Source organism: Felis catus, chromosome X (assembly GCF_018350175.1).
Source record: "Felis catus isolate Fca126 chromosome X, F.catus_Fca126_mat1.0, whole genome shotgun sequence".
NCBI lineage: Eukaryota > Metazoa > Chordata > Mammalia > Carnivora > Felidae > Felis > Felis catus.
In genome coordinates, this window is record NC_058386.1 from 98,218,640 (window position 1) to 98,245,815 (window position 27,176).

The window sequence follows — 27,176 nt, forward strand, 5'->3', positions numbered from 1 at the left end:
CCTAGCCAGAACCCTGTCCGCAATGACTCTTCCCCTTCGACGGCTCCCTTTGGTGGCATGTGTCTCTGAGGCCCATTCCCTGGCTGGTGCTGCCCGACCTACATCGCTCTGCTCCTCCCGGCCCACCCAGCACGCACAGGGCTCCAGGGAAGCCGGGCCTCTGCGGGCCCACCGCAATGCCATCACTCTGCTTGCCAAAAGCCATTTGATGGAGCAGGTAGGCGAGCAGTTAGAGAGGTGCATTGGGTTTCTGAGCGGCACCAGCCTAGCTAAGGCAGAAATAGGCTCTAACTTAATAATCTGCTCATCACACACAGTAAGAGACACCCTGACTTATTCAAAGACACCGTGGGCGGTGCAGAGGATGAATAAGCATGATTCACTGCCACTCTGGCACCCGGGGCACGAAGAATAATAAAACGCAAAGAATTGTAGCCGCCTGAGTAGTAAATTAAGAGATCCGGGGCTCAGCTAGACTCTAGACATCAATGTTACCATGGCAACAAGGGCCCCAGCGTTCAGCAGCTATTACAGACCAGGCATCTGAGAGGCTAGTCTATGTCACAGCCAAAGCCCACGGGGCTAGCAAAGAAGACCAATTAGCATATCCATTCATTAGGGGCCTCTGCACACTTCTTCTCTTAATTCCAATTAGTTGTTTGTTTGAACCAACGTCTCTTGCCTGCATTATACTCAATTAGTGCCTTTTAGCCACTGGAAATAGGCTGGAATCCCCACAAGGACCTCACAATTTCCCCAGCCTTCGTGTCTTCCCCCTAGGGGTCGAGACTTATACAGTCACAAACCCATGGCCCTCAGTCCCTCGAAATGAAAACATCTCTCACTGTAGGACTGTACTCGACAGATGGAAACTCTGCTCAGGAATGTGATGCGCTAAGGGTTCTTCCTGGAACCCAGCAAAGTAGGGATCTCGGGCCATTATCTGGACCATTCAGGTCAAGGAAACCCTCTGGCCTTAGCCAGTGAGCCTGCTGGCTACGCTTGCTGGCCACTACTCAGAGGCTAGCTGTTCGGGAGGGGGAATTTCGGGCACCAGGGACCATCCTGGCATCATCAGAGTCGGGCAATAGCTGTCCCAGCTTGAAGGACTGCCCTTCAAGGTCCAACCCAAGCCCCGCCCACTCTGGGAAGCCTTCCCTGATCTCTGCAGCCCCAAATAAGTTCCCCCTCCTCCACACACTCTGAAGACGACACCTTGTGCTGGCAGTATTCACGGGCATCTTCAGGCCCTAGGCTGGCCTGGAGCTTCCTCACCCGTGACTTCAGAGTCCACAGGTCACTACTGCTGGATGGGTCTGGGCTTCTAGAGTGTGCCCAGCACTGCCCGGGTGACTCCAGTGGCAAACAACTCTTAAGCTCCATGCACATGATCTCCCAGAGGATCCCTGGAGATTTAGCCAATCCATAGGTAAGGAAAGCACACAACCGCTCTTTGATGGCTCTGGGACACACTCCACCCTCCCCCCCCCCACACACACACATACAATTGTGGGAAGTGACCCACAGGAACAGATGTCATAAACTAGCCCATCTCATGGTAGAGGCAAAACCTCTCTGAAGAATGCCACCATCTCTTCCTTCCTTTGAGGACACGAGGACCCAGTCTATGGGCTTCTGTTCCCCATCGGCAACCCAGCAACCACGTGGTTTTACCGGAGCAGGCAAGCAGGAAAGGAGGCTTAGAGAAGCAGGTGCTAACACCTGCGCCCAAGGACGGGGCATTCGGTCTGAGAGACTTGAGTCATTTGCCGTTGAATCTGCTGTCAAAGCCTCTCCTTTCTCCCTCCTCTCTTGCATCTGTAGTCACCGTTCTTTTGCAGCCCATTAGCCACTTCTGGCTCCAGTCTGCGGTACCGTTTAGCAGATTGCTTTTTTCCTCCCCCAAATCAGCAGGAATGGTTTCTCCTGTAGCTAGAGTCTCCTGGGTGTGAACTCACACCGATTTCTGTCTTTGAGACCCTATGGGATTTTGTTATTTTACCCCACCCAACAGCTGGCATTCCAGAAGGCAGCCTGAGCTATAGTCCAAATATGTCGCAAATATATAAAGTATATACCAAACCCCAAGTTACCCAGAATGCTAGGGCGTGAGAGATTCTGGAGAATGGAATATTTTGTTGCCTGAGGTCACATTACTCCAAATCTCCTTTTGTCTTCCCACTCTTGGGGTTTTCCCCCAGCTTTATTGAGATATACTGACATATAACATAGTATAAGTTTAAGGTGAACAAGGTGAATCCACTTCTATATTTGAAAATGATTATCACCAGAGTGTTAGCCAAGAAACCCTTCATCACATCACATGATTGCCATTTCTTTGCTATGGCGAGAACACTTAAGATCGACTCTCTTAACTTTCAAGCATATGATACAGTGTTATTAACTATCGTCACCACGCTATGCATTAGATCCCCAGAACTTATCCACCCTATAACTGCAAGTTTGTACCCTTTGACCAACATCTCCCCAATCCCCCTACCCCAGCCCCTGGCAACCACTACTCCACTGTGTTTCTATGAATTCAGTTTTTGTTTTATTTTATTCATTGTTTAATGTTTATTTATTTTTGTGTGTGAGAAAGTGTGTGAGCAGGGGAGGGGCAGAGAGAGAGGGAGACACGGAATCTGAAGCAGCCTCCGGGCTCTGAGCTGTCAGCACAGAGTCCGATGTGGGGCTCAAACTCACGAACCGCAAGATCATGACCCGAGCTGAAGTCGGGCACTTGACTGACTGAGCCATCCAGGTGCCCCGAGTTCAGTTTTTTTAGATCCCACTTAAATGAGAGCACATGGTATTTGTCTTTCACTGACTTATTTCACTTGGCATAATGCCTTCAAGGTCCATCCATGTTGTTGCTAATGGCAGGATTTCCTTTGTCATAGCTAAATAATATTCCTCTGTGTGTGTGTGTGTGTGTGTATCACAATTTCCTTATTCATCCACTGATAGACACTTTGTTTGCTTCCATATCTTGCGTACTGTGAATAATGCTGCCTCCCACTCTTGTTTTTGAAATCTTGTCCCGTTAACCTATCTTCCGGTTTTTGAGGCTTGCAAAGGATTTCAGGATTCCCATATTTAACACTAGGAATCAGGGGCACCTGGGTGACTCAGTTGGTTAAGCATCTGACTTCGGCTCAGGGCATGATCTCACAGTTCATGAGTTCGAGCCCTGGGTTGGGCTCTGTGCTGACAGTTCAGAGCCTGGAGCCTGCTTGGGATTCTGTGTCTCCCTCTCTCTCTTCCCCTCCCCCACTTGCATGAGCCCTCTCTCTCTCTCTCTTTCTCAAATAAGTAAACATTAAAATTTTTTTAAAAAAAGGAATCACACAAAGTACTCGACTGGAGAAAGTGTAAGAGACCAGATTATCTATCCCTTGGAATATATTTTGCTTTTATTAAAATCCTAGAGGTGTGAGCTTCCCTTTTTTCATCAGTGGCCTCTCTCTCTTCAAATTAGTGTATGGTCGGGGTCGGGGACTCTTGTCAAGGAAGAGTCCTAATTAGTGACATTCTGGTAAATGGAATCTTTATTTTAAATTAACCACTATTGGGGCACCTGGGCGGCTTGGTCAGTTAAGTATCCAACTTCAGCTCAGCTCCTGATCTCACAGTTTGTGAGTTAAAGCCCCACATTGGGCTCTCTGCTGACAGCTCAGAGCCTGGAGCCTGCTTCGGATTCTGTGCCTCCCTCTCTCTCTGCCCCTCCCCTGCTCATGCTGTCTCTCTCTCTCCCCCTTTCTCTCAAAAATAAATAAACATTAAAAAAATTTTAATTAACCACTATTAAAGCTGTCTTCATTAGAATAGCCTGGGCTTGGAATTACGAATAAGTCAATCTCTCTAAGCTATTGTGCTAGTTTTCTTGGTTATGCATATGCCCAGAATCTCATTATCTCCAACATTCTCAGCCACCTGGGTGTAATGGGGGTGTGATTTATGAAGGATCACAGACTCCTCGCAGGCCTTTTAGCCACCCAGGCTCCAGTGGGGTGGACCGAACAGACCAAAACTGCTATACAATGTTTTTGGCTCTTTCTACTAATTTTCCTTTTGTTGGATCTCACATTGGCTTCAGGAGTTATATATGTCTGGGAAACTGACACTGCAAAGTTCTGGCTTGTTCCCTGCCCTGATGCTAAGGGATAAATATAGATCTCAACCACTACAGAAATGTGGCCAGGATTCCAAGGGGTGTGTGCGTGAGGGGCAGTGACTGTTCAGGCTATTCCGACGTGTGGGCTACAGAAAAGCTTCTTTATGTCCCAGACCCTCTTTGGGGAGGGGAGGGGCAAAGCAGGAGCCTGGCCCCTAAAATCAGAACACATAACCCACATTTCAAGGGGCTCATGGGTCGACACAAATAAGGAATATTGTAGGTGGCTCGGTGTGTGTTGGGGGGGTGGGCAGAGCAAAGAGAATCTTTCCTGACACCCTGGATCCTTTTGCATGAGATCAGCCTCATGAAAAAAGAAAGTTATTCTTGGCCATGTCCCCTCACCCCCAACTCCCACCCACGCCCACCCCCTGCACACGCTGATACTCAGCTCTCAATTGAGAAGAGCAAGACTTGAGCTTTCCATTGGGCCCGTAGTATCTTGGGCGCTGGAGGAGAGCAGAGGGCGGGTAGAGCATGAGGTGAGGGGGATGGGGAGTCACTCATCCTCGTGACCCAGAATATCCCCCCCTCCCTGTGATGATGAGCTTGCTTTTCCAGAAGGGCTTTCCTTTGATTCAGGGAATGGGCCAACCAATGAGAAAGGGGCATGTTAGATTATTTTGGGGAAGGGCTCGTGCCAGGAGGGTGCACTTTTACTAGGCGACAAGTGTCCCCAGCAACCAGTGTCTCCTGTACCAGCAGAAGCTCGGGAACTCTCACCCCCTTGCCTGCCTCTGCCGCGTCTTTGCCCACTGACCAGCCATGAGAAGGCAGCTCCGGTCCAGAAGGGCTCCGGCCTCTCCTTACGGTTATCGCTACAGACTTGTGAGTCCCAGGGAGCAGACTATTTTGCTGTCCCTTGTTAGTGGGGTTGTGGTGTGCGTAGATCTTGGCTTATGGCTGCTTCTCCTCGGCATGGGCAGGAACAGTGAGGTTTATGGAAGCCTAGAGTTTCAAGATCGAGCAGCGACTCCTGGCACCCCACTGAACCCTCTACATTGCTGCATTGAGGGAGGAAGCCCCTCTTCCTGGGGAACAAAGATAAGGGAGGGGAAAGATGCCAGAGAAGAAGCGGCCTTCTAACATTGGGGGAAGGGGGGAGTCTAGAATTTAAACAGACCTTTTGGAGTCTGAGAGTAGAGATTTCATTCCCATAGCAGGAAATTCAGCCAGGGGAGAGGGAAGGGGAAAGAGGAAACCACAGACCCAGCTGTCTTGGTCCCTTCGGGTGGGAGCTTCTCAGGAACCCGGCTGCTCTTTTCCTAGAGCAGAAATTCCAAACTAGCGCTAAAATCACAGAATCGTTGCTAGAAGCTGGGAGTAATCTCAGACATCATCTCTCCAGAAGCCCTCGGTGTAGAAAGGAGGCTGCCGGGGCTCAGAGCGCACGAGTGACTCACAAGTTAGCAGGAGAGCCACAGTGAGAATGCAAGTTTCCCCACTTCTAATCTTGTGGTCTCTCTGTTACACGTGCAGTGTGCAACTCCCTAGCCCCCTGATCCTCCGCCACCCGCCACCACCCTGCGTGCCACCCCACCCTGCCCAACACACACACACACACACACACACGCGCGCCCATGCACGGGCACACACACACATGTGCACACACACCTCCCTCTAGTTGCCATTTATCTCCAGGGTGCATTACAGAGTTCTTTGAACCCAGAGTTTCTTTGAATTTACTTTGCTCTAAATCGTTATATATGCCCCATGCAGTACTTTTTTGGGGGTGGGGGGAGTGTAGTCTGAAATCTCCCTTAGAGAGGGCTGTGATCCGAGCCCCAGGAGGAAACAAAGCTTGATCCATTTTTCTTTGGAAATGGCCACTTGTATAACCAGGGATTTAAGTAAAGACTGTCAACAGCCAGCAGAGGAAAACACGAATCCTTCTAACCCCATATCACCCTACAGAGGGCTTCCCTCAGCTTTTCAGCCATACGGTGTAGAAGCTTTCTTTTCACATTTCCAAAGTCCCTCCCAGCTTTCAGAGTGGTCACGATCCGCAGGGCACATATAACTATTCCTTCCCTGGCTTCTTTTCTATGTAACGTTGCTAAAATGTTGTGTATAATTTCAATTCTTTGTCAAGTGCACCAGAAGATCTTGCTCTTTGTAAGAAAGACTTGATTTTTTCAATCTTTTTTTTTTTTAGTAGGATTCCAATTTTATTTTTTTTAACACGAAATGTAGTGTCAAATCGGTTTCCATACGACGCCCGGTGCTCGTCCCAACTTTCAAATGCGTCGGGGGAATCTCGCTCTTTATAGGGAGTACTCGATCAAATTTGAAAAGAAACTCTTTGACGCCGTGAATAACCGGATGCTAATTTCCCTTTTAAAATTAACCAGCCATTCAAACGTTTACGGGGTGTTACTCAATGCAGGGCACAAATTTATCCTTTGGGTCATACTGTTTGTTTATGTGTTTATATGTTTATATATTTAGAGTGCTCAAAATGGAGCCACCCTCTGCCCTTCAGATCTTCCCTTTTAGGGCAACAGGATGGCCACAGCACACACCCACTGCTACCTTCCAACACATTCGCACACACCATCACATGAGGGCAGCGCCACTTTAGGAGACCGGCAAAAACAGACCCTCTCATCACCGAAGGATTCCCCGCAGGATCCGGTTAAACAGTTGCACAAGAGGGTCTCTCTTGCACCATATGAGGTTCTCCTACACTTGGAAGCAGAGGGGAGGAAAAAAAAGATAGTCGAGGTTCCCGAAGCCCGAGCACTGTGAGAGCCGTGGGGGAAATTAGCTCTGAGAAGGTTAATTCTTCCCGGGAGGGTAAAGCTTTAATGACAAGCCATCTTTAATGGGATTATCACGAAAGCTCATATCTACAAATAAGATCAGGCTGAGGCCAAGGCCAGCTGCCGCCTCTGCGGAGCGGAGGTGGAGGGCGGGCACACAGGCGACGTGGCGAGAAAGAGGAAGTTGTGCAGAAAAAAATAAAGGCGATACAAGTCCCTCCGCGATGCACTGTTACACTTCAAATTCCCCGAGGTTCCCAGACTCAGGAGATTCTTCGGGGGCGTGATGACCACCCACCACAGCGCCCAGTCCTGCTGAGGTTGGGGCGACAGGCTCTGTGGGAGCAAATTCCCCCGGGGTCCAGCCTCAGAAGTTTGAAGTCAGGCGGGTTATCCCCGGCACTTGTTCAGTACCTGCTGGTTACCTAGCTGTGGGCTCCACACTGTGGAGGGCCGTCCAGGAGTTACAAAATACCGACTCCGGGGGCCCCTGGGTGGCTCAGACGGTTAAGCGTCCGACTTCGGCTCAGGTCATGATCTCGGGGTCTGCGAGTTCGAGCCCCGCGTCGGGCTCTGTGCTGAGCGCTCAGAGCCTGGAGCCTGCTTCGGATTCTGTGTCTGCCTCTCCCTCTGCACCTCCCCCCCTCCTCAAAAATAAGTAAACATTGAAAAGATTAAAAAAAAAAAAAAAGAAATACTGACTCTGTCCCCTGGGTGCTCAGAATGTAGTTTGAGAAGCTAGACGTGTACCTGTGTTCACGCACAAGTGAAAGAGATTTACCAACATTTAATTCATCCTTTCAACACAGAGTCCACGTTAGAGTCAGAAATCCTCGATTATAAGCACCTGCAATCTCTTGGGAACACAGAACCTAACACATTGTTGTGCTCCAGAAATCTGTTAACCACCTCTAGGCACTTGTCTTCGGTGCGACAGAGGAGAAACGTCATCGTCCAGGGTAGCAAGACCTAGGTTCTGAGATTGTCAACTCTATCACACACTTGCTGTGTGGCTTTACCTACATCCAGTCCCCTCTCTGGGCCTCCGATGGACAAGGGGATCTTCAAGGTCCCTGTCAATTCTGATACAGTGTGTGACATGAAGCTGTCCATTTATACAAATTAGAGAGCAATTCAAGAGTGCTTATAATCAGGAGCTAGACAGCGCCGGGCAGACTGAGTACCGAGAGCAGAGCCTTGTCATTCTGTGTCACTTTTACTGATTCTGAACAACCCGATTTTCCAAGTATCGCCCCCGCCCCTCCCCCCAACTAATGGCAGCATTTTTAGCTGAGTGTCCTCTAAATGGCCTTTGAGGAATCAGGCAGGGAGGGGGAGGCACGGAGCCCCTGGCCTCTATCATTTGACGCATCCAACCCCAACAGGTGCACAGGCCCGGCCACTCTTCAGATTTGGACAGCAAGAGAGAAGGGAGGGTGGCCTCATTTTCTGCGGCCGCAGTGAGCCTTCACAGAGCCACAAAGAGCAAAGAAAGATCCACCTCTCCCGCCTATGGCTGGGAGGCATTTGAAATACCGTTGGTGACGTCTGGGTTTCTCTTTTTTGGTTTAATTTTCTTAGAACCACTCAGAGAAGATTACGGTTTCAGATCTCCATGGCTGCAGTCAATCAACAAATATGTGATGAGCGCTCACTACGTGCCTAGATTTTTGCCGAGGGTTATGGGGTGCGGGGGTGGGGGTGGGGGGTGGGGACTAAGGAACTATCTGTTGAAGTTCCGGCCCTCAGGTGGTCTGTTCAACCAGCTTAAGGCAGGAAGAGGTTCCAGCTCAGGGGACAGAGAAGCGACCAATAAACCCCTATGTTCTTCTGCTGGGAAGGGAGTCTAAGTTTTGAGGACGGGCACAGCAGCTGGCCTCTCCTGCTGTCTGTCCCAGGCTACTTTTCACACAGCTTGGGCTGGTAAGGTTGAGCACCCGCAAGGGTGCGGGACCGGGGGTGGAGCTGGCTTAGACTCAGAATTTGCCATCACGGACTCAAGTGCCTAAATTGACTCCATCCTCGGGGCGCCTGGCTGACTCAGGGGGAGCACGCGACTCTTGAGCTCGGGGTCGTGAGTTCGAGCCCCACGTTGGCTGCAGAGATCACTTAAAAATAAAAATCTTAAAAAAAAAAAGTAAAAATAACTCCACCCTCCAGTGTCGAACTCAGCTCTACCCTGAAAAGCCAGACAAAGGGAAGCGGGCGGCCGGGGCCCCAGGACCGAGTAGTGACATAAGCAGTCCTAGGGGAAGAGCCAAAAGGCGTGAAGGCAAGAATAAAACTTACACCTCTGCAGAAAGAGTATTGGGTCCAAAGTGGGTCAGAGAAGGAATATTTCCTCCCAATGAACAGAGAAAGAAAACGTGCCTCTTGTAACAACGGGTACGTGAATGGGGAAGTGGAAATTCGAAGCATCTCCAAATCTTGAGTCACTTTCCATTTATTTTCTTTCAATTTTTGAAACATTTTGAAACATTTTTTAAGCTTATTTATTTATTTTAAGAGAGAGGGTGAGCAGAGGAGGGGCAGAGAGAGAAAAGGAGAGAGAGAATCCCAAGCAGGCTCCGCACTGCCAGGGCAGAACCCAGGGCAGGGCTCAAACTCACGAACCGTGAGATCATGACCTGAGCGGATATCCAGAGTCAGACACTTAACTGACTGAGCCACCCAGGCGCCCTGTTTTCCATTTCTTTTTGGCTGGCGGGATGTGCCGCTGGAAGTTTTTTTGTCGAAAAGGGGATTGTGTTTTGTCACCATTCCAGGACGATCAGGATGAAGTAAACCAGAACTACTTGGCAGATGAAGAGGAAGAAGCGGAAGAAGAGGCTCGGGTGATGGTGGTACCCGATTTGGAGGAGGAGGAGGAGGAAGAAGGACAGGAGGAGGAAGAGGAGGAGATAGAAGAGGAAAAGGAGGAGGAAGAGGGTCAGGGTCCGCCAACAGGCAATGCCTGGTGGCAGAAATTGCAGACCGTAAGCGAATACCTGTGGGATCCGGAGAAAAGGATGTCTCTGGCCCGAACAGGTCAGAGTTGGAGTAAGTCCCAGTTGTCCCCATGCCCCAGTCGGGTGTCCTTTGCTTTTGGCTTGGTGTCCAGGACTCCTTTACCATACGTTGGATGGGCTTGTCTGCAAACTTCTCTTAGATGTCATGTAAAGGGCTCGGTGCCTAGGGACATGCCTGGATGTGGGCAGATGCCATGGGAAGAAACTCCGACCGAGCAGGTAAACACACTGGCTTGTGGAGCTGAAATCCGCTGGGCTCAACTTCATTCGCGATGCAGAGACAGTAAGGATGAGTTGGAAAGGCACAGATTTTTTTTTTTTAAGGAAGTCCCAGCCCTGTCACTCTGTATCTGTGTGGCCTTGGGCTCATCATTTACCCTCTCTGAGCCTCTGTTTCCTCACCTGCCAAATGAAGGAAATGATCCCTACCTTGTCTCTCTCAGCCGGTCGGCCTGAGGCTCCGATGCGATGGTAAAAATGGAAAGTTGAAAGTGCAGTTGACTGTCGAATAGCACAGGTCTGACCTGCACGGGTCCACACAGGGTTGCTTTTGGTTTTGTTTCTGTGTTTTCCGAGAAGTACAGGCTAGCGCTGTAAACGTTAAGAGTTTCTTTCCTCTAGCTTACTTTATTGGAAGAAGACGGCATATATAACACAGGTAACATACAAAATAGGTGTTAACGGACTACTGACGGTATTGGAAAGGCGTCTGGTCAACATGAGGCTCTTAGCACTAAAGGGTTTGAGGACAGTCAAAAGCCAGACACAGATTTTCGACTGCACGGGCCTGCCGCCCCTGAGCCCCACGTTGTACAACCGTACGGCGCAGGGGACCGTTTCTAGGATACAAGCCCCAAGGCCCTGCCGACCTGAGCAAGGGTTTACAGGATCTCATCATTTCGCTCAGTGACGTCAGAGAAGGAAAGCCGGGGGGCCTGCCCTGGGCGCCAGCCTGTGGGTGCCTCGTGCTCCCTCGGCGTGTGCACAGAGAAATCGGGTTTAAAGGGAGCGTTTCCAGCGATTAAGGCTGAGCCCCCGTCACGCTTCATCAACGGCGGAATTGCATTTCTTAGCTTTTCGTCTTTGTGCCACACGCCGCCACCGCTTGTACCTCACAGCTTCCCCAGACTCCTTTCCCAGGGCCTTGCTCACCTCTTGCTCTACGAATGCAAGAGCCTTCTCCTCAGGAGGTTTAGCCTGGGATAAAATTCACACTCGCCACGGTCTCTGCATGGCCCAGAAAAAGAGCGGCCGCTGGTTTGGAACTCAGTTAACCCACAGGAGAAGGGCAAAATAGATGACTCTGTGGATGAAATAAGAGTCCCCTAAGCGCCCAGGGTCTAGGTTGCTAAAGTTGATGGTCATGCCTTCTAAAGGCCCCTCTGGCTGAGAATTCTCTCCCCTCCTAGTTTACGTCTCTAATTCAGCTCAGTCAAGGTGAACCGGCCAGCCCTCCTTCCTGGAATTAGGAATAGCGGGTGTGGCGCCGTGAGCAACACCCACCTCCCTTCACCCCTCCTCAGTTCCCAGCCCCACCCCTGCCCATCCCTCAAACTCTCAGCTGGAACAAATGTGCCATTCAAGGAACATTCCGACATTCTGGAAGCTGTAGGCAAATGCTGGACGCTCGCTCCAAAGGGGGCACAGCTGTTTCTCCCTTGCCTAAAGAAGACTAGAGACACGGGCTGTGAAATGCAAGTGTGATTCTGGGAGAGAGAGCCATGCTTTAACCCCTAAACAGCCAGCCATTGGAACCTCACCAGAGAAGCTGATCCAAACTGCTCCTGTGGAGAATAACCCGTAGGCCAAGAAAGAGCGATGAGGGAGAAAGGTTCGAGTGCTCAGGGAAGATAATGGCGCTGGGGACTCTGCATGGCAGGCCATATCCAGGCCTCTGGACAGGAGGTCTGAGGAGAGCCCGGGAACTCAGGCTTCTGCTGTTGGGCTATGCCTGGGCCATGGGCAAATGGCGATGTTAATGCATAGACCGCCAAGCGTATGCTTTGCTGTCCTCTTGCTGGAAAACTAGGTGTCCACTTGGGCATTTACTAACCCTATCCCAGCCTGGACATCAACATGACCAACATATTCACCCAGCCTATGATTACATTCTGGGTTTTTTCTTTGGTAGCTGGGTAGCCTCTATTTTTAGGAACTATATGTTATTTTATTGGATACTGACAAGAACCATATGAGGTAGTAATATTATTATCCCCATTTTACAGATGCAGAAACTGAGGCTTAGAGAGGGTAAGTAACTTATCTAAAGCCCCGCAGTCAATAAGTGGCAGCACTGGGATTCGAACCCAGGTCAGATGAACACGGGGGTGTAATTCTCTTGCCGGAACACCACACTGTCTTCGTGAACGGTAGTGATGAGCAAAGCCCTGATGGGTCGGGTCTCAGGACCGGATGGGATGTTTTGGTGGGGGGAGTAAAGAATCTGGATCACGGGTGCCTACTACATCCAAGATATCCGGGTCTATACAGGCTTGGGGAAAGCATTCAGGAGAGAACCCTGGATTACCTAGAGGAGTGGGCCAAGTAAAACTTGGATGTCCAGAGCAGAAAAAGTTGGAGCGACCAATAGGCTCTGATGGGTATGGTGCTTGGTTTTCCTTGGTGGGGACGGGGGTGGGTGGGAAGCTGTGTTAGCTTAACCTATGGCAGACTTCAGGGCACCCATCCCGGGTGAGGCTCAGGGGACTCACTGCTAGTGCCATTCTCCTACCTACAGCTTCCTAGCCACACATCCTAGACAAAATGGAAGCTATACCTCCAAGGGAACGTACCTGTATTCTATTGCTTTCCTTTCGTTCATGAAACTGAGTCTTCTAGTCCCCCAGGATGGCTCCAGCCATCGGCCCATCTCCAGGATGGGGATGGGGGTTGAGGAACGGAGGCGAAGACACAGGGCACATCCCATTAGGGCAGCCAAGGGGCAGGAGCCCAGGATCACACAGGTGCTACCGTGTCCTCTCCAGGGACTCCAGCTGAATCGATGCGCTCATGCTCCCGTTCTGCTTCAGTTCATCTTCTAAAACATCAAGCTTCCATTTCCAGTTGGGTTACTAAGGATCTTTCTTCTCGTTTCCTGTCCACTCCCCCCCTCTTTTTTTTTTTTTTTTTTTGGCTAATTTTATCTGGTTCATGGTTCAATTTAAAAATTATTATTCGGATTCAGTTTTGGGTACAGCAAAGTTACGTGGTTTGTTCCAGTTTCTGGTTCACGATTCAGTTCAAATCTGTAGTTCCGACATCGTGTCACTGCTGTGAGCGGAGCCAGATACCGTTGCCCGAGGGAGAGCCTCAAGGAGACTTGAAAAGAGTTTCTCAGCTGCAATCTCATGCTCGTTCACCTCACTCGGGGCCGCCTCGAACGGGGGCAAACCTAATCCCGATGCCACTCACAGAGGAGGGGCTCACACAACCGTGCTTCTGGTCCGACAGCAAAAATAATAATAATAACAATGGTGAGGGCTGCCATTTAAAGAGCACTGGGTAGGGGCGCCTGGGTGGCTCAGTCACTTAAGCGTCCAACTTCGGCTCAGGTCATGATCTCACATTCGTGGGTTCGAGCCCCCACATCGGGCTCTGTGTTGACAGCGCAGAGCCGGGAGCCTGCTTCGGATTCTGTGTCCCCCTCTCTCTCTGCCCCTCCCCCCACCGCTCACGGTCCGTCTGTCTCTCAAAAATAAATAAACATTAAAAAAAATCAAGAGCACTGGGTATCTGCCAGGCTCTGCACTCTGCTATTTACATGCATCTTTCAAGGCTAAGAAGTAGGTACTATTACTGTCCTCGTTTTACAGATGAGGAAATTGAGACCCGGGAGGGTGAACGACATGTCCAAGATGAAACAGCTGGGAAATGGTCAGGTCAGGATAGGATGTAAGGAAAAGCAGAATTGCCGGGATTGTTAGGCATGTAGATCAGTATATGAGCTTAAGGGCTAAACTTATTCCCATGTTACCTGTGAGGAGTCGGCGGTAAGGAGAGGTTCTGTCACTTGGCCAGGCGCACAGGTATAGAGCATCCAGGTAGCAAGAGTCAGTAAGTAGGGCTTCTTCCTCCTTCCCTCCCCGTCCTTGTTCCTTTTGAAAAGTCGAGCCACTTAAATATTTGCTAAAGATGAGTAAGATTTGAAATAAGTAGGGTGAAGCCTCACTTTGCCTTGATTAGAGACAAGTCCAGTGGAAATTAATCAAAAGTTTGAATTATAGGCTACGTGAAAAGAAATGCAGTTTTCATCACTTGCAAATACATATAATCACTGGAACCAAGCTGCTAGGACTCTTCAGGGCATCTGCTTTAATGAATAGCAAAGAATGATTTGTACTTAGGACATCAACCGTTGCCCAGAGGGCTCCCAAGCAATTTGCCCTCCGCGGTACATTCAACTCCGCTCCCCTGTGATCTTGCCATCGGTCATCATCTGCTCAGCAAGCCCTTCCATCGGAGATGCCGTAAAGGTACACTGCGATCAGGTCTCCGACACAATTCTCACGAACTCCAAATTGGTGACATCTGAATAAGCCAAGGACATACTGAATCTGGGGGATTTGAAGAGACAAAAAACAACCAAAAAAACAAAAATAAAATGCCAACGTGTTTGGGTTGGTTCTGGCTCAGGAGTTCGAGTGAGGAGGCAGGGTCTGTTGGCAAGCACTGATCACTCTCCTCTCTGATTGTTCTGCAGGCCTGATCTTAGTCATTTACTTCTTCTTCTATGCCTCCCTGGCTGCTGTGATTACCCTCTGCATGTACACGCTATTTCTGACCATCAGTCCTTACATGCCGACCTTCACCGAGAGGGTGAAGCCTCCTGGTGAGTGCCAAACGCCCTGTGCTGTCAGAACTTGCTGGACGGAAACCTGCCTCCGCAGCGTGTTCAGCCTCAATTAACTTTGGCTCTTCCCGGTAATGACTTAGGGATTCAATCATTAAGAGTAAAAGTAAAATGGTATTTGGCAAATTACGGTCCTTTTTATTTTGATTGCCTGGGGGGGGGGGGGGGTGAAGGTTTCATGGGAATCAATACAAAAAAAAAAATTATCCCAAGAATGGGTTAATATATCTAAGACGTGTTTTCATTGCCAGGAGTGATGATCAGACCCTTCGCCCATAGCCTTAACTTCAATTTCAACGTTTCCGAACCTGACACCTGGCAGCATTATGTCATTAGCCTAAATGGCTTTCTCCAGGGTAAGTTCCTCTGAAGGGGGGAAATCTCTTTGGAAGGATGATGGGGATGGGGATTCAAAATTCGCAATGCACCAGAAACCCCACTCTTATTAACCCCAGCCCATCCCGGTCTTTCTTTACCTTGCACCTCCCTCAGCAACTGTACATACAATCAAAACCGCTCTAGTTTGGGATTGTATGTTGCCTTGAAAGCCTATAAGCCAACTCTCCAGCACTCTGCTGAGTTCACTGGGGCAGAGAACTTGTTTTCTTTTCTTGAACATTCTAGGGCACCTACTTATGTCCTGGGCTCATCCAGATGAGTCCTGGGCTCAGTAATTATGAAAGATAATTCGAGGTGGGGGTACTGTTGAGGAAAGAAGGGTGTTTTCCAGAACAGGAAGATTCCTGCCCCCCTATACTTTCTCAAGGGAAGGGAATTCATTGCTTGGAGATGGGCCATCTCCAAGGAAGAGAGCAAGGGTCTTCATTTAATAGCATCCCAACAGGGAGTTAGAGGAAGAATCTCTCTGGATGACAGTCACTCCAGCATTTTGATTGCAAGTGTTTTCAAGATGCCTATCTCTATAGCGTCATCAGATACCCTTTCAGGGACAAATGAGTGGCTTCTTGAGAAGCCCTTCCAAGGAGTGAAAACTGAGGTAGCAATTTGTTGAGGGTTCAACACAGAGCACACAGGCTATCAAAAAGGAGCCCCAGTGGGTTTACCTTGCTGCACCAATTATTTGTGGCAAAAAGCCAGTTGGATCGGTCTGGTTGTCCCTTCCTGGCCAAAGGGGGTACAGATAGGGAGTGGTAGAATGTGCACTGAATTAGGAGAAAAACAATCTCTTACGTGGTGGGAAGTGTTATGTAAATGCATAAATTTTGTCATTTAACCTTAATTCTGCATAGCAGAATCTACTGTCTCCAGTTTATGAATGGGGCAACTGAGGCTCAGAAAGGGGAAGTAACAGGGTGCCCGAGTAGCTCAGTTGGTTAAGCGTCCGACTTCGGCTCAGATCATGATCTCGAGGTCCGGTCTGTGAGTTTGAGCCTTGCATCGGGCTCTGTGCTGACAGCTCAGAGTCTGGAGCCTTCTTTGGATTCTGTGTCTCCCTCTCGCTCTCTGCCCCTCCCCCGCTCTCTCTCTCTTGCTCTCTCTCTCAAAAATAAACATTAAACAAATTTAAAAAAAAGAAAGAAAGAGGAAGTAACGTGATAAAAAGTCTCCTGGCAGCTGAACCAGTGTTTAAACCCACATCCGTGGTTTTGACCCCCTTGCTACTCAAAGTGCGATCCAAGACCCGCAGCATCGGCATCGCCTGGGGGGTTGCCACAAAGCCAGGCTCTCGGGCCCTGCCCCAGACCGGTTGGGTCAGGATCTGCACTTAAACAGGATCCACAGGTGATCTGTATGAACTTTAAAGATTGAGAAATACTGCTTTTCATAATTCTTTGCTGCTGCCATATGACCAGGAGTTAGAAACTCAGTTTTGTATCTATCAGTCATGCTCAGTGTCATTTTGGGTAAGTCTGAGTTTCAGATCCCTCACTTGTAAAATGAGGGGGGCTGGGTCCTCTCTGAGTCCATGTAGTTCCTTTTTGAGCTAAAAAAAAAAAATGTTTTGGGCATCTTAGCCGGCGCAATATCTTCTTTTCTTTCAAAATACTTGTGAGATATTACAGGCGTGTTGCCAGAATCTCTGCTGAGGAAATCCCTCCGAGAAGCTAGTAGATGGAGAAATACCGATTCTGACCTGATGACAGAGGTGGAGAACAGTAGGGAAAGCACTGGGTTTTTAGTTCCTAAGTGTAGATAACATGCCCTACTTAAAAGGGACACATCTCTGAAATAGACATCCCAGAGTATCAATTTCATTCCCAGGAGGACTGGGATTTTGCAATAAGGGTCATGCCCATGTCACATTATTTTTAATGGAACTATCTCAAGAGAAACAATGAGCATGTGATTAGAGCTTCTATTTAGAAACTTATTATTTGCACATAGTTCTTGTTCTAAAAAAAAGATTAAAACAAAACCTTGAATTGAATGTAGCTTTGTCAAAGGCAAAATAAAGGCTTAACCATAAATGGAATAGATTTTAAATTCCCAGTTGCTCCTGAACAATATTAAACCCAAGTCACAACCTGTCTAGATGAAAACCCAGCAGGACATTTGGAGTTTTACCACTGGTAGATCACAGGTGCACAATTTCCTCTCAAAAATGAAGCTACTGGAGGGGCACCTTGGTGGCTCAGTCGGTTAGGCATCTGAATTCAGCTCAGATCATGATCTCACAGTTTGTGGGTTCGAGCCCCACGTCAGGCTCCACACTAGTAGTGGGAAGCCGGCTTGGGATTCTCCCTCTCCCTCTCTCTCTGCCCCTTCCTCTGCTCGTACTTTCTCCCCCTCTCAAAAGTAAAAAATAAGTCTAAAAAAAAAAACACTAAGATACTGGGAACATGAGTGCAGAGAGGCTGGATCTAGCAGGACTAACTAGATTCCATCATTTAAAACAAAACTGGAAATGATGGAATAATTTCCAAAGCTCAGTTCCATGGCATCTGGTGGGCCAAAGAGTGAGCTCACAGACAGCCCCTTTTAGCTCTCTCCCTGATGTGCATGCCTTGCGCACATGTTACGTTCCATCCAATGTAAAGGGACGTGAACTCTGAGTGCCTCGGGTCTACTGAGTGCCTCAGTAGACAAGATCTTACCCTCTCAGTGGAGGCTCTATGGTTGTTGTTAGTTTCTGTCTTTCTTTTTTTCTTTTTTTTTTTTTTTTTTTTTCTTTTTTTTTTTTAAAAATTTTTTTTTTCAACATTTATTTATTTTTGGGACAGAGAGAGACAGAGCATGAACGGGGGAGGGGCAGAGAGAGAGGGAGACACAGAATCGGAAACAGGCTCCAGACTCTGAGCCATCAGCCCAGAGCCCGACGCGGGGCTCGAACTCACGGACCGCGAGATCGTGACCTGGCTGAAGTCGGACGCCCAACCGACTGCGCCACCCAGGCGCCCCTCTTTTTTTCTTTTTTGAAAGTTATTAGAGAGAGAGAGCGCGCGCGCATATGTTAGGGGCAGAGAGAGAGAGACAGAATCCCAAGGAGGCCCCTCTGTCAGTGTAGAGCACCACAGGGGCTCTAACTCATGAACCGAGATCAAGAGTCCCATGCTGGGATGCCTGGGTGGCTCAATCGGTTAAGTGTCCAACTTTGACTCAGGTCATGATCTCACAGTTCTTGAGTTCAAGCCCTACATGGGGCTCTGTGCTGACAGCTCGGAGCCTGGAGCCTGCTTCCGATTCTGTGCCCCCCTCTCTCTCTGCCCCTCCCCTGTTTGTGCTCTGTCTCTCTCTCAAAAATAAATGAACATTAAAAATTTTTTAAAAAGAAAGAGTCTGGTGCTTAACCGACTGAGCCACCCAGGCGCCCCTGGTTTCTGTCTTTCAACCTAAGCTTCTGTTTTGCAGTGCTAACTTCCCTCGGTAAGGGATGAGAAGCTGGTTTTATCTCCTCTTCTTCCTCCCTCTCTTCTTCTTCCTCTCCCTTCCTCCTGTCCCACAACATGCACGTCTCATTCTCTTGAATCAGGTGGCTCTCATGGACCTCAAAGGGAGATGTTTCCCAGACTGAACTTAAAGAGATTTAGTCCAAGAGTTTCACTCCTTTATATAAGCCATGCCATGACATGATTCAGTCCCTCTTCCAAGATCTGTCCACCGTGTACCTATTCCTCTTCCAGAAGTAGAAGAGGCCGCCCCCCACGCTTACAATTTGCTATAGCTGAAAAGAAATAATGGAGAATAGAGAGAAGTTATAAGGTGACCAACACATGACCCAGAGGTAGATATTCCAAAGTTCCAAGGCAATGAGAAACAATCAGATGATGGGCCGAGGGGACTAGCCCCAAAGGCTTCCCGGAAAGATGTTACTGATGAAAGTCCCCGGGGAACGGAGGCCCGGTCACAGAGCCTGGGCCAGACTGACTGGCCTTTCAGAGGCTCACCAGCAAGCTGGGGAAAGGAAACTAGGGAGGAGGACTACTGAAAGCATGGCCTTCCCCTGTAGCACCCGTCTAACGTGACCCTTTGCCACCCACACACATGCTTTAGGTTACAATGACAGTCTTCAAGAGGAAATGAATGTGGATTGTCCCCCGGGGCAGTACTTCATCCAAGATGGCGACGAGGATGAAGACAAGAAGGCCTGCCAGTTTAAGCGCTCCTTCCTGAAGAACTGCTCGGGCTTGGAGGACCCTACTTTTGGCTACTCTACTGGACAGCCCTGCATCCTTCTAAAGATGAACCGGGTATATTGGCCCTTGATACTCCGGCGATGATAAGTTGGATGAGCTGGGTAGGAGGGCTCTGGCCACTCCATTTCTCTTGGGCTCTGTCTTCATACACTGCAAGTTCGGCCATTTTTACTGACAGCATCATTAATACAAACAACCAGATCAACCTATCAAGCAATAATAGCTTTTTCTCCCTGAACACTTCCTATTTCCACTCATCTCCCCCACCCCCAGCCTGCCCTTTGATGCCCTCTATCAGTAATGAGGTCCTGGGCTGTCTGGAACAGGGGACTGACATGACATGGGGGGACAATTCTTATAGCATAAAAAATGCATTTTCCTCCTCTCCTGCCATGCCTTAGGTGGGGTAGAGCCTTACCCAGGCACATCCCTCTTAAAGCCAGAAAGTTCTTTACATCTTCAGGATTATCTTGCTGCAGTTACCATCGTATGAACATCAGTCACAAACACCACTAGGGGAAAGCCAAGCTGCACAGTTCTGAAGATATTTTGCATTCTTTGCCCTCTGTAACATTCCTGAGAGGGCAACATAGATGAACTTTATGCCTAAGGAAGGGATGGCTTAAGGGAGGTTAAGAAAAGTCCCATTTTTTATTGTCAAATCTGTTTTCTTTTTTTGATTATATATATATATATATATATATATATATATATATATATATAACACTGGCTTTTCTTTTCATAGATTGTAGGCTTCCGTCCTGAACTTGGAGATCCTGTGAAGGTTTCCTGCAAAGTTCAGGTAAAGTGCCTTTTTTTTTTAAGTTTATTTATTCATTTTGGGAGAGAGAGCGCACAGGACAGGGGCAGAGAGAGAGGGAGACACAGAATCCCAAGCAGGCTCTGCACTGTCAGTGCAGAGCCCGATGCGGGGCTCGATCTCACAAACCGGGAGATCATGACCTGAACCAAAGTTTGATGCTTAACCATCTGAGCCACCCAGGTGCCCCTAAAATGCCTTTTTGAATAGGTACTGTTAGCACATCTATTTTATGCAAAAAGATGGCTCATCCCTTCCAAGGGCTTCCCCATGGATGATTGGCTATGGGTTAGGGAAAGGGTTAATCTTTTCATAACTACACCTCCCTTTAGTACCTTCAGGTCTCCGCACTGCCAGAAAGCCTTCAGGTCATGTGGGTGCGTGTGTGCCTGTGCTGATATATACCTGTGAAAGCCGAGGAAGAGCCTCAGCTAAGGCCCACAGCAGGGAACGACAGTGTGCCACGTCATTAATTGGGATTCTGTTTACGCTTTTGCTTTTACCTCTAATTACTTGTTTCTTTGAACTAAACAAACAGCTTTCATTAGAGTCATTAGTCCCTGCTTTTAAAACAGAATTTCACTTTTTGCAGCAATGACCAGTGGCACTGGGTGTTGCAATAACAAATGACTACAAGGGAAGTAGAAACAGAACTCCATTAATATGCTAATTAACTGTCCTTCGGGAGACCATTAACTCCTATCTCATCTGCGCCAATTAGCTCCTTTGTAGGAAAAAGCCCTAGATCTTGGGTTTGCTTCCCAGACCGGAAGCAGTAGCTCCCTCTGCTTTCCTAACATCGACCGCACCCCCCCAGCCCTGGACAGTTGCAAGACCTGGTGTGTGAAGCTGGGTGATCCCATTCTCAGTACTAGAGATACAGCTCAAAGCTCCAGGCTGGACGGTGACAGATCAGAAAGCAGCAAAAGGCGGCATGTGTTCATTCAGCAAGCGTGTATCGATCACTTATTATATACCAGGTACTTTGCTAGGTGCTGGGGGTGCCAAGATAAATATGACTCTGTCTCCGAAGTCAGGGCAATTGCGTACTACAGCTGCTATGAAAGGTGGAGCGGGGACATTGAAGAGGGAAAGGTTCGTTCCACGTGGGAGATGGTGACACTGAAGATGAGGTTTTGGGGTGTTTTTTTTAAGTTTATTTATTTATTTATTTATTTATTTATTTTGAGAAAGTGCAAGCAGGGTAGGGGCAGAGAGAAAGGAAGAGAGAGAACCCCGGGCAGGCTCCGCGCTGGCAGCCCAGAGCTCGATGTGGGGCTTGAACTCACGAACCGCGAGATCATGACCTGAGCCAAAATCAAGAGTCGGACGCTTAACCGACCGAGCCACCCAGGCGCCCCGATGATGAGTTTTGAAAGGTCAGGCAGGGGTTTGCCGGGTGAACAAGGTAGGAAGGACATTCATTGTGTGCACACGTACATGGGTATGTGTAAACACACGCACGTGAGGTGTGACTACAAACTAGTGGGACCGATTCCACAGAGTATTCACACAAAAAAATGAATTTCATTGCTTTTTAGAGGAATGTGTAACTAAATCATAAAGACCAACTCAGTCCTAAACCAGCGTATTAAGTGGATAGAATCCTGCTTACGGTTCCCTAGTGGAAGCCATTCATTTTTCAGCTTACACAGACTCTTGCTGAGAACTGTCCTTTCAAAAGACAACAAGCAATATTAAGTCTTTATACACTGTATAGTAATCAATATTGGTCGAAATCCACACCCACTTGTGGAAATCAAGCAGGATAAGGTAATTACTAGAATGAATTAAGGCGTATCGTATGAACGATTACACTATATTGACAGAAGTAATCACATGCCCCCCGTAAGTGATTTGCTGCTGGTGATGCAGTGTCTGTCCCTTATCAGCCCCCAGCCCTCTGCTATTTAAGACAAGCCTAATGCATAGCCAGACAGCTCAGTCCCCTACCTGATATGCTATGATGATGGTAGAGTTGTTTATTTAATCATTTCCAATTACGGGTCCCCTCTTGCTTATCGTCCTGACGTCACCTGCTGTGCTTAAGCAGAGAATATGGTCAGAGACATGAGTTTAGGTGGGCCAGACTCTAGGCTGTGTCCCTATGAGTCAGGTGCCTGTGCACCTGGTGTGACATGCCATGAACCAAGCCAACGGTGTACGAGTCGTCGTGCAGTGGGATTATCTAGACATGGTCTAACTTACACCTGCCTCAAGGTCCAAGACCGGGTGCCAGGCCCAGTATGAGTTCTTTGGAGAGGGCCTGGTGTGTAGGCTCTTGTGCTGGAGCAGCTAGGGCAAGCCCTTTGGAGTCCTCCGTCTGGCTCCTCTAGGAGCCGGTGCAGAACCATATGGAGCACCTTGGGACTCCCCAGTCCAGACCTTCCATTCAGTAATCTTGGAACTGGAAACCAAGGCACAATCTCTTTCTGGAAACGCTCTGCGGGATAGGTCTGGGGTAAGCTATGCACCATTCTGCTTTCGTGGGTCTTCCTGGGACAGTTGGTTGTGGGTCACACAGTGATTTCATCTGGGGCGCAGGCCCCTTGAGCTCAGGCTCCAACTCACCGAGAGACCCGGCATCCGACATATACCTGCTTTTACTTACAGAGAGGTGATGAAAATGACATCCGATCCATCAATTACTACCCAGAGTCGGCTTCTTTTGACCTTCGCTACTACCCTTACTACGGCAAACTGACTCACGTAAGCCTGTATCCTTTTCAGTCTTTGCTGTCAGAAAAGGCTCAGAGACACAGGAAGGAAGGGCTGTTTGGTATCTACGGGAATTAGGAGGCAGCCTAATTAGGAATTAGGAATTAGGAATTAGGAGTCAGCGGGGTGAGTAGCTGCTGGCCAAGACCAGCAGCCCCCTCTACCAATTCCCAGTACAACCGCTGCTTTCCATATCTGAAGGAATCTCAGATAGGGTCTGGTCTGACTCCTTCAGTTTACAGATGGAGAAATTAGGGTTCGGAGAGGGACAGTGACTTGCCCGACACACACAGCTAATTAGTGACAGAGCCAGGAGCAGACAAATCACTGTCGTTGCACTCAGCTGTGCCCAAATAATCACACTTGCCTGTTCCGCCCAGTGGAAGCCCCAGGGCAGTGGTTGTGGGTCATACGGTGAGGCTTCATCTCTGGCGTAGAGGTTTGAAAGATCCTAGTTCTGCTTTGACTCATGGTCTGATATCCAGGAAATCATATCACGCAGAGGCAGAATTCGTTTTCCCCAGAGGACAGTCAGACATCTGAGAGGGACTTACAAGAGCAATGTGTGATTTCCCCCACCGTCCCAGGGCAGAGCGGGCATGTCACTGGCTTTAGCCATCTGTGACTTGGCATCATGGGGTTTGCTCGGTTCCCTTTGCGAGGGGTTATCCCATCCCGCACTGACTGTCTGATCCCTTCCATCCTGTGACCCACCCCCGCCCTGTCCCCTCCTCACACTGAGGATTCATTGTTCTTCCGCCTACAGGTTAACTACACCTCCCCACTGGTGGCCATGCACTTTACAGACGTGGTGAAGAACCAGGCGGTGCCCGTGCAGTGCCAACTGAAGGGCAAGGGCATCATAAATGATGTCATCAATGATCGTTTTGTGGGGAGGGTGATCTTTACTCTGAACATAGAAACCTAAGAACTTCAGGGGTCACTTCCGCTAGTTCTGTTTCTGTTCTATTTCATGGACCCCTGGTAGTTCCTGAATTCTTTTTCTTCAATCAGGACACAGCCAGACGGACACTTAAGACAGCAGATGATCTTTCCTTGCCTTTGACATATGTGTAAAATGACATTGTGGCATTGATTTTTTAAAGGTAGTCTCTCCTGATGACAAATAGATTCTATTAATTTCCTCCCCCTGCCCCCACTTAAACGAAAACCGGTCTTGCTGCTACAAGCCTCTCACCGTAGTGTAAACATAGTGTCTGATAAAATTCACAAGGGCCATGAAGGAGACTTTCTATGATGGTTTGAAATTCATCGTGTTTTGTAAGATTCTGTTGTTTTGAGAGGTGAGATTCCTCCCGACCAGGCTGATAACTAACCTTTTTGTTTGTTTGTTTTTGTCTTAACCTGCCTGGCAAGTTCCTTCCCTGGGAATCGCCGATCAGACCAACCCAGAATACACCTAGGGCTACCAGGCCTAGAGAACTCTATACCCAAGGGTGCTTGAGGGACTGGCTGTCTCAAATGGGCAACTAAAACAAATACTGATTTGAAGACTAGGTTATCTTCAACTGGGACAGAAAGCAGTGCTAACTGGATATCGTTCTGGAATAGAAACGAAGACCTTTCCTAGGACTTTTTTGGGAGGCGGGGTCCATAGCGACTGGGGCGAATACCTACCATGTGGATGTGACCGGTATTTGATTCCTTGCTCTGTGGTGTCATCATCCAAAGGCCAACATCCTTGCATGCAGGTCTGCCTCGGCTTCAGGGAAAGGAAAAAACAAGGAAGATTTCCGCCAGCGAATTATTCTTGGGCTGTCTGCTTGACAGTACTATAATGTTCTTTGAGAACATTGGGGATGGGCGTGTTGACCCCCGGCTACAGCCCTGGGGATTGAAATCATGGTCTGCCAACTGATACGTGGCGAGACAGAGAGCTCCTGCCGGGCCACCCTAAATCCAAGGCCCGTTGCTAGCGTTCCATTTGGCTAGAAAACATGAGGCCGATGTTTACCCAGGTGGTGGATCGGCCAGGCTGCTTTGGCCTGGGATCATTCCACTGCGTCTTAACACCTCCACCAGGGGGAGGGCTGGGACAAGGAGAAAAAGCGAGCATTTGAGAATGGCATAGGGTCTCAGGGTCCAAAGTAAGCTGAAATGCCATCTAGAAGCATCCGGAGTCTGAATGTCCTCTATACTGTTTATGCTCTCCCGAAACAGGGAACTGGCAGTCTGGTAGTGAAGACATATAAGCAGAGAAGTGACTAGGAACTCGTGTGACGAGTTATAAAACCAGTATGTGGAAATGCTAGGGGAACATGAGGAAAAGTAACTAACTTGAGCTGAGAAGGTAGCAGAGGGAATTTCACCTGCAAAGTCACGATCACGGAAGACCACGGTGTGTTTGGGTAACTGGGGGCAGTTCGTGTGGCTGGAGTGTAAGGGGCTCAGAGGAATGACCAGGAGTGGCAGGGGATTAGACTAGAGAGAGAGCCCTAGAGAGAGGGCTGGGGTTTAATCCAGTAAGTGAAAAGGAGTCATTAAAGTCTTTTAAGCAGGGAAGCTCTGTGATCATATTCGCACTTCAGAAAGAGCACTTTGGCAGCCACAATAGGAAGGGTGGGTCGGAGAGGCCAAGCCTGGGGAATGAGGGAGAAGGAAGAGTCGAGAATGACTCCACGGTTTTGAGCGTGGCTGGAACCGGCGTGATGGTGATGTTGTTGATCAAGACTGGGAACACAAGAGAGGAGCGAGATTGGAGAGCAAGATGTGGTCCATTTCGGACGTTTAAAGCTCATGATTCCTATTGGTCGGACACTGATCACAAGCCGTAATCACAAGCGGGGTGGGGGAGAAGGAAATCTGAGAACAAAAGCAACATGTGCCTAAGTGAACTCTCTTAAGAAATTCTAAGCTATTTAATCTCAGGCATCTGAGCCAGTCCTGTAAACACACCACAGCGATCTAGTCTCTCAGATACTGTTTTTCTCTCCGCTTGTGGCAGGAGGCGCTCCTAGGGTGTTTCAGAATCCCCTTCCCACTTGCAACTCAGTAGAGGGGAGCTGACCTCTACTAACAAGCGACGAAAGATATTCGATGGCAGATCTGTGGAAAATACAAAACAAAACAAAACAAAACAAAACAACGAAACTGTCTTCCCCAACCCCTTTCCTTACCAGATTCGAGTTTCAGAGCGAATCTTTTAAAAAAGAAAGAAACGAAAGACTTGAAGACTATAACTTGAAAACCACTTAAAAAATACCTCCGAAAAACCAAACTCTCAAGATTCAGTAGCAAAAGGTCATAGAACATTAGGTCTGGAAAAGGATATTAGAGTGTTTAGAGAAATCAACCTGCCTCGCATCTGACTCCAGGTCCAGGGCTCTTTCTACTCTGAGCTGCTGCTTACCAGGAAGCACCGTCCTTTTTAAAAATCAATGGGTGATCCCGAACATTTTGAAGCATATGTCAAATTTGAGTTCGAATAGTTAACATTTCACAGGAATTCAACTACTGGTGCTATATTTGATACATAATACATTATCCCATTACATCCGTTGACTATTCCACAGACAAGGAATTGTGAATTTTTTGTCATACCGTAGTTTTCATTCAATGGAATCCATTGGATCCACAGTTTCAAAGCAGTATTGAATAGTACTGGGATGGTTTGGGTTGTTAGCTGGGACATGAAAAAAAATAGCTTTATTACACAGAACTGGATATAATTATATATATATATATATATATATATATTCATGAAAATAGAATTCTAACAGTTCAACCAACTTGAGGTGGGTTCATTTAAATCATCCCCCACACGGCAAACGTGCCAGGATTTGATTTGTATCCCATCGGCCGCAATGCACTTGGTTTTACTTAGTTGTCAATGAGAATTACTACTTCAAATGCCTTCATGGTTTTGTCCATGCTAGATTTATGATTTCTCACCCCTCCAAACTCATTACCCTAAAGTAACTTTTCTCAGGCATCTATTTGCTGGGAATCTTCATGTAGAAAACATTACTATTGTATTGAGGAGTTGTTGACAACAATAAATTGAAATAAAAAAGAAGCGTATGGTTTCCTCTTTCCAGACTGTACCACTGATTTCCCCACAGGAAGACCGGGCAGCCATGTGGGTGCAAAACTTGACAGGTAACAGCCTATTCGTTTAAAACTTTTTTTGTTCTTCTTCTTCCCCCGACTTTTTTTTTTTTTCTCTCGGAGTTTAACCACAGGAGGATGAAACTGAAAGCTGTTTCATTTCTGAGCATTTTTCCTTT

The 27,176-nt window shown here is 48.2% G+C and overlaps 1 protein-coding gene across 3 annotated transcripts; it reads left to right on the forward strand.

Annotated features, from left to right (window-relative positions):
• Positions 1 to 4,818: 4,818 nt before the first annotated feature.
• On the forward strand, positions 4,819 to 26,965 carry ATP1B4 (ATPase Na+/K+ transporting family member beta 4). Of its 3 annotated transcripts, none has more exons than XM_045050964.1 (8): positions 4,819 to 5,005; positions 9,705 to 9,978; positions 14,647 to 14,775; positions 15,048 to 15,152; positions 19,249 to 19,445; positions 20,137 to 20,193; positions 22,825 to 22,928; positions 24,307 to 26,965. In XM_045050964.1, exons 1-8 carry the CDS (start codon positions 4,943 to 4,945, stop codon positions 24,392 to 24,394), a joined length of 1,017 nt encoding a protein of 338 aa, XP_044906899.1. In that variant the 5' UTR covers positions 4,819 to 4,942; the 3' UTR covers positions 24,395 to 26,965. The 3 variants fall into 3 exon arrangements, with proteins under 3 accessions (XP_044906899.1, XP_044906898.1, XP_006944034.3); XM_045050963.1 differs by having other exon boundaries at positions 4,820 to 5,005; positions 22,825 to 22,920; positions 23,696 to 26,965; XM_006943972.5 differs by having other exon boundaries at positions 4,820 to 5,005; positions 9,705 to 9,966; positions 22,825 to 22,920; positions 23,696 to 26,965.
• The last annotated feature ends 211 nt before the right edge of the window (positions 26,966 to 27,176 follow it).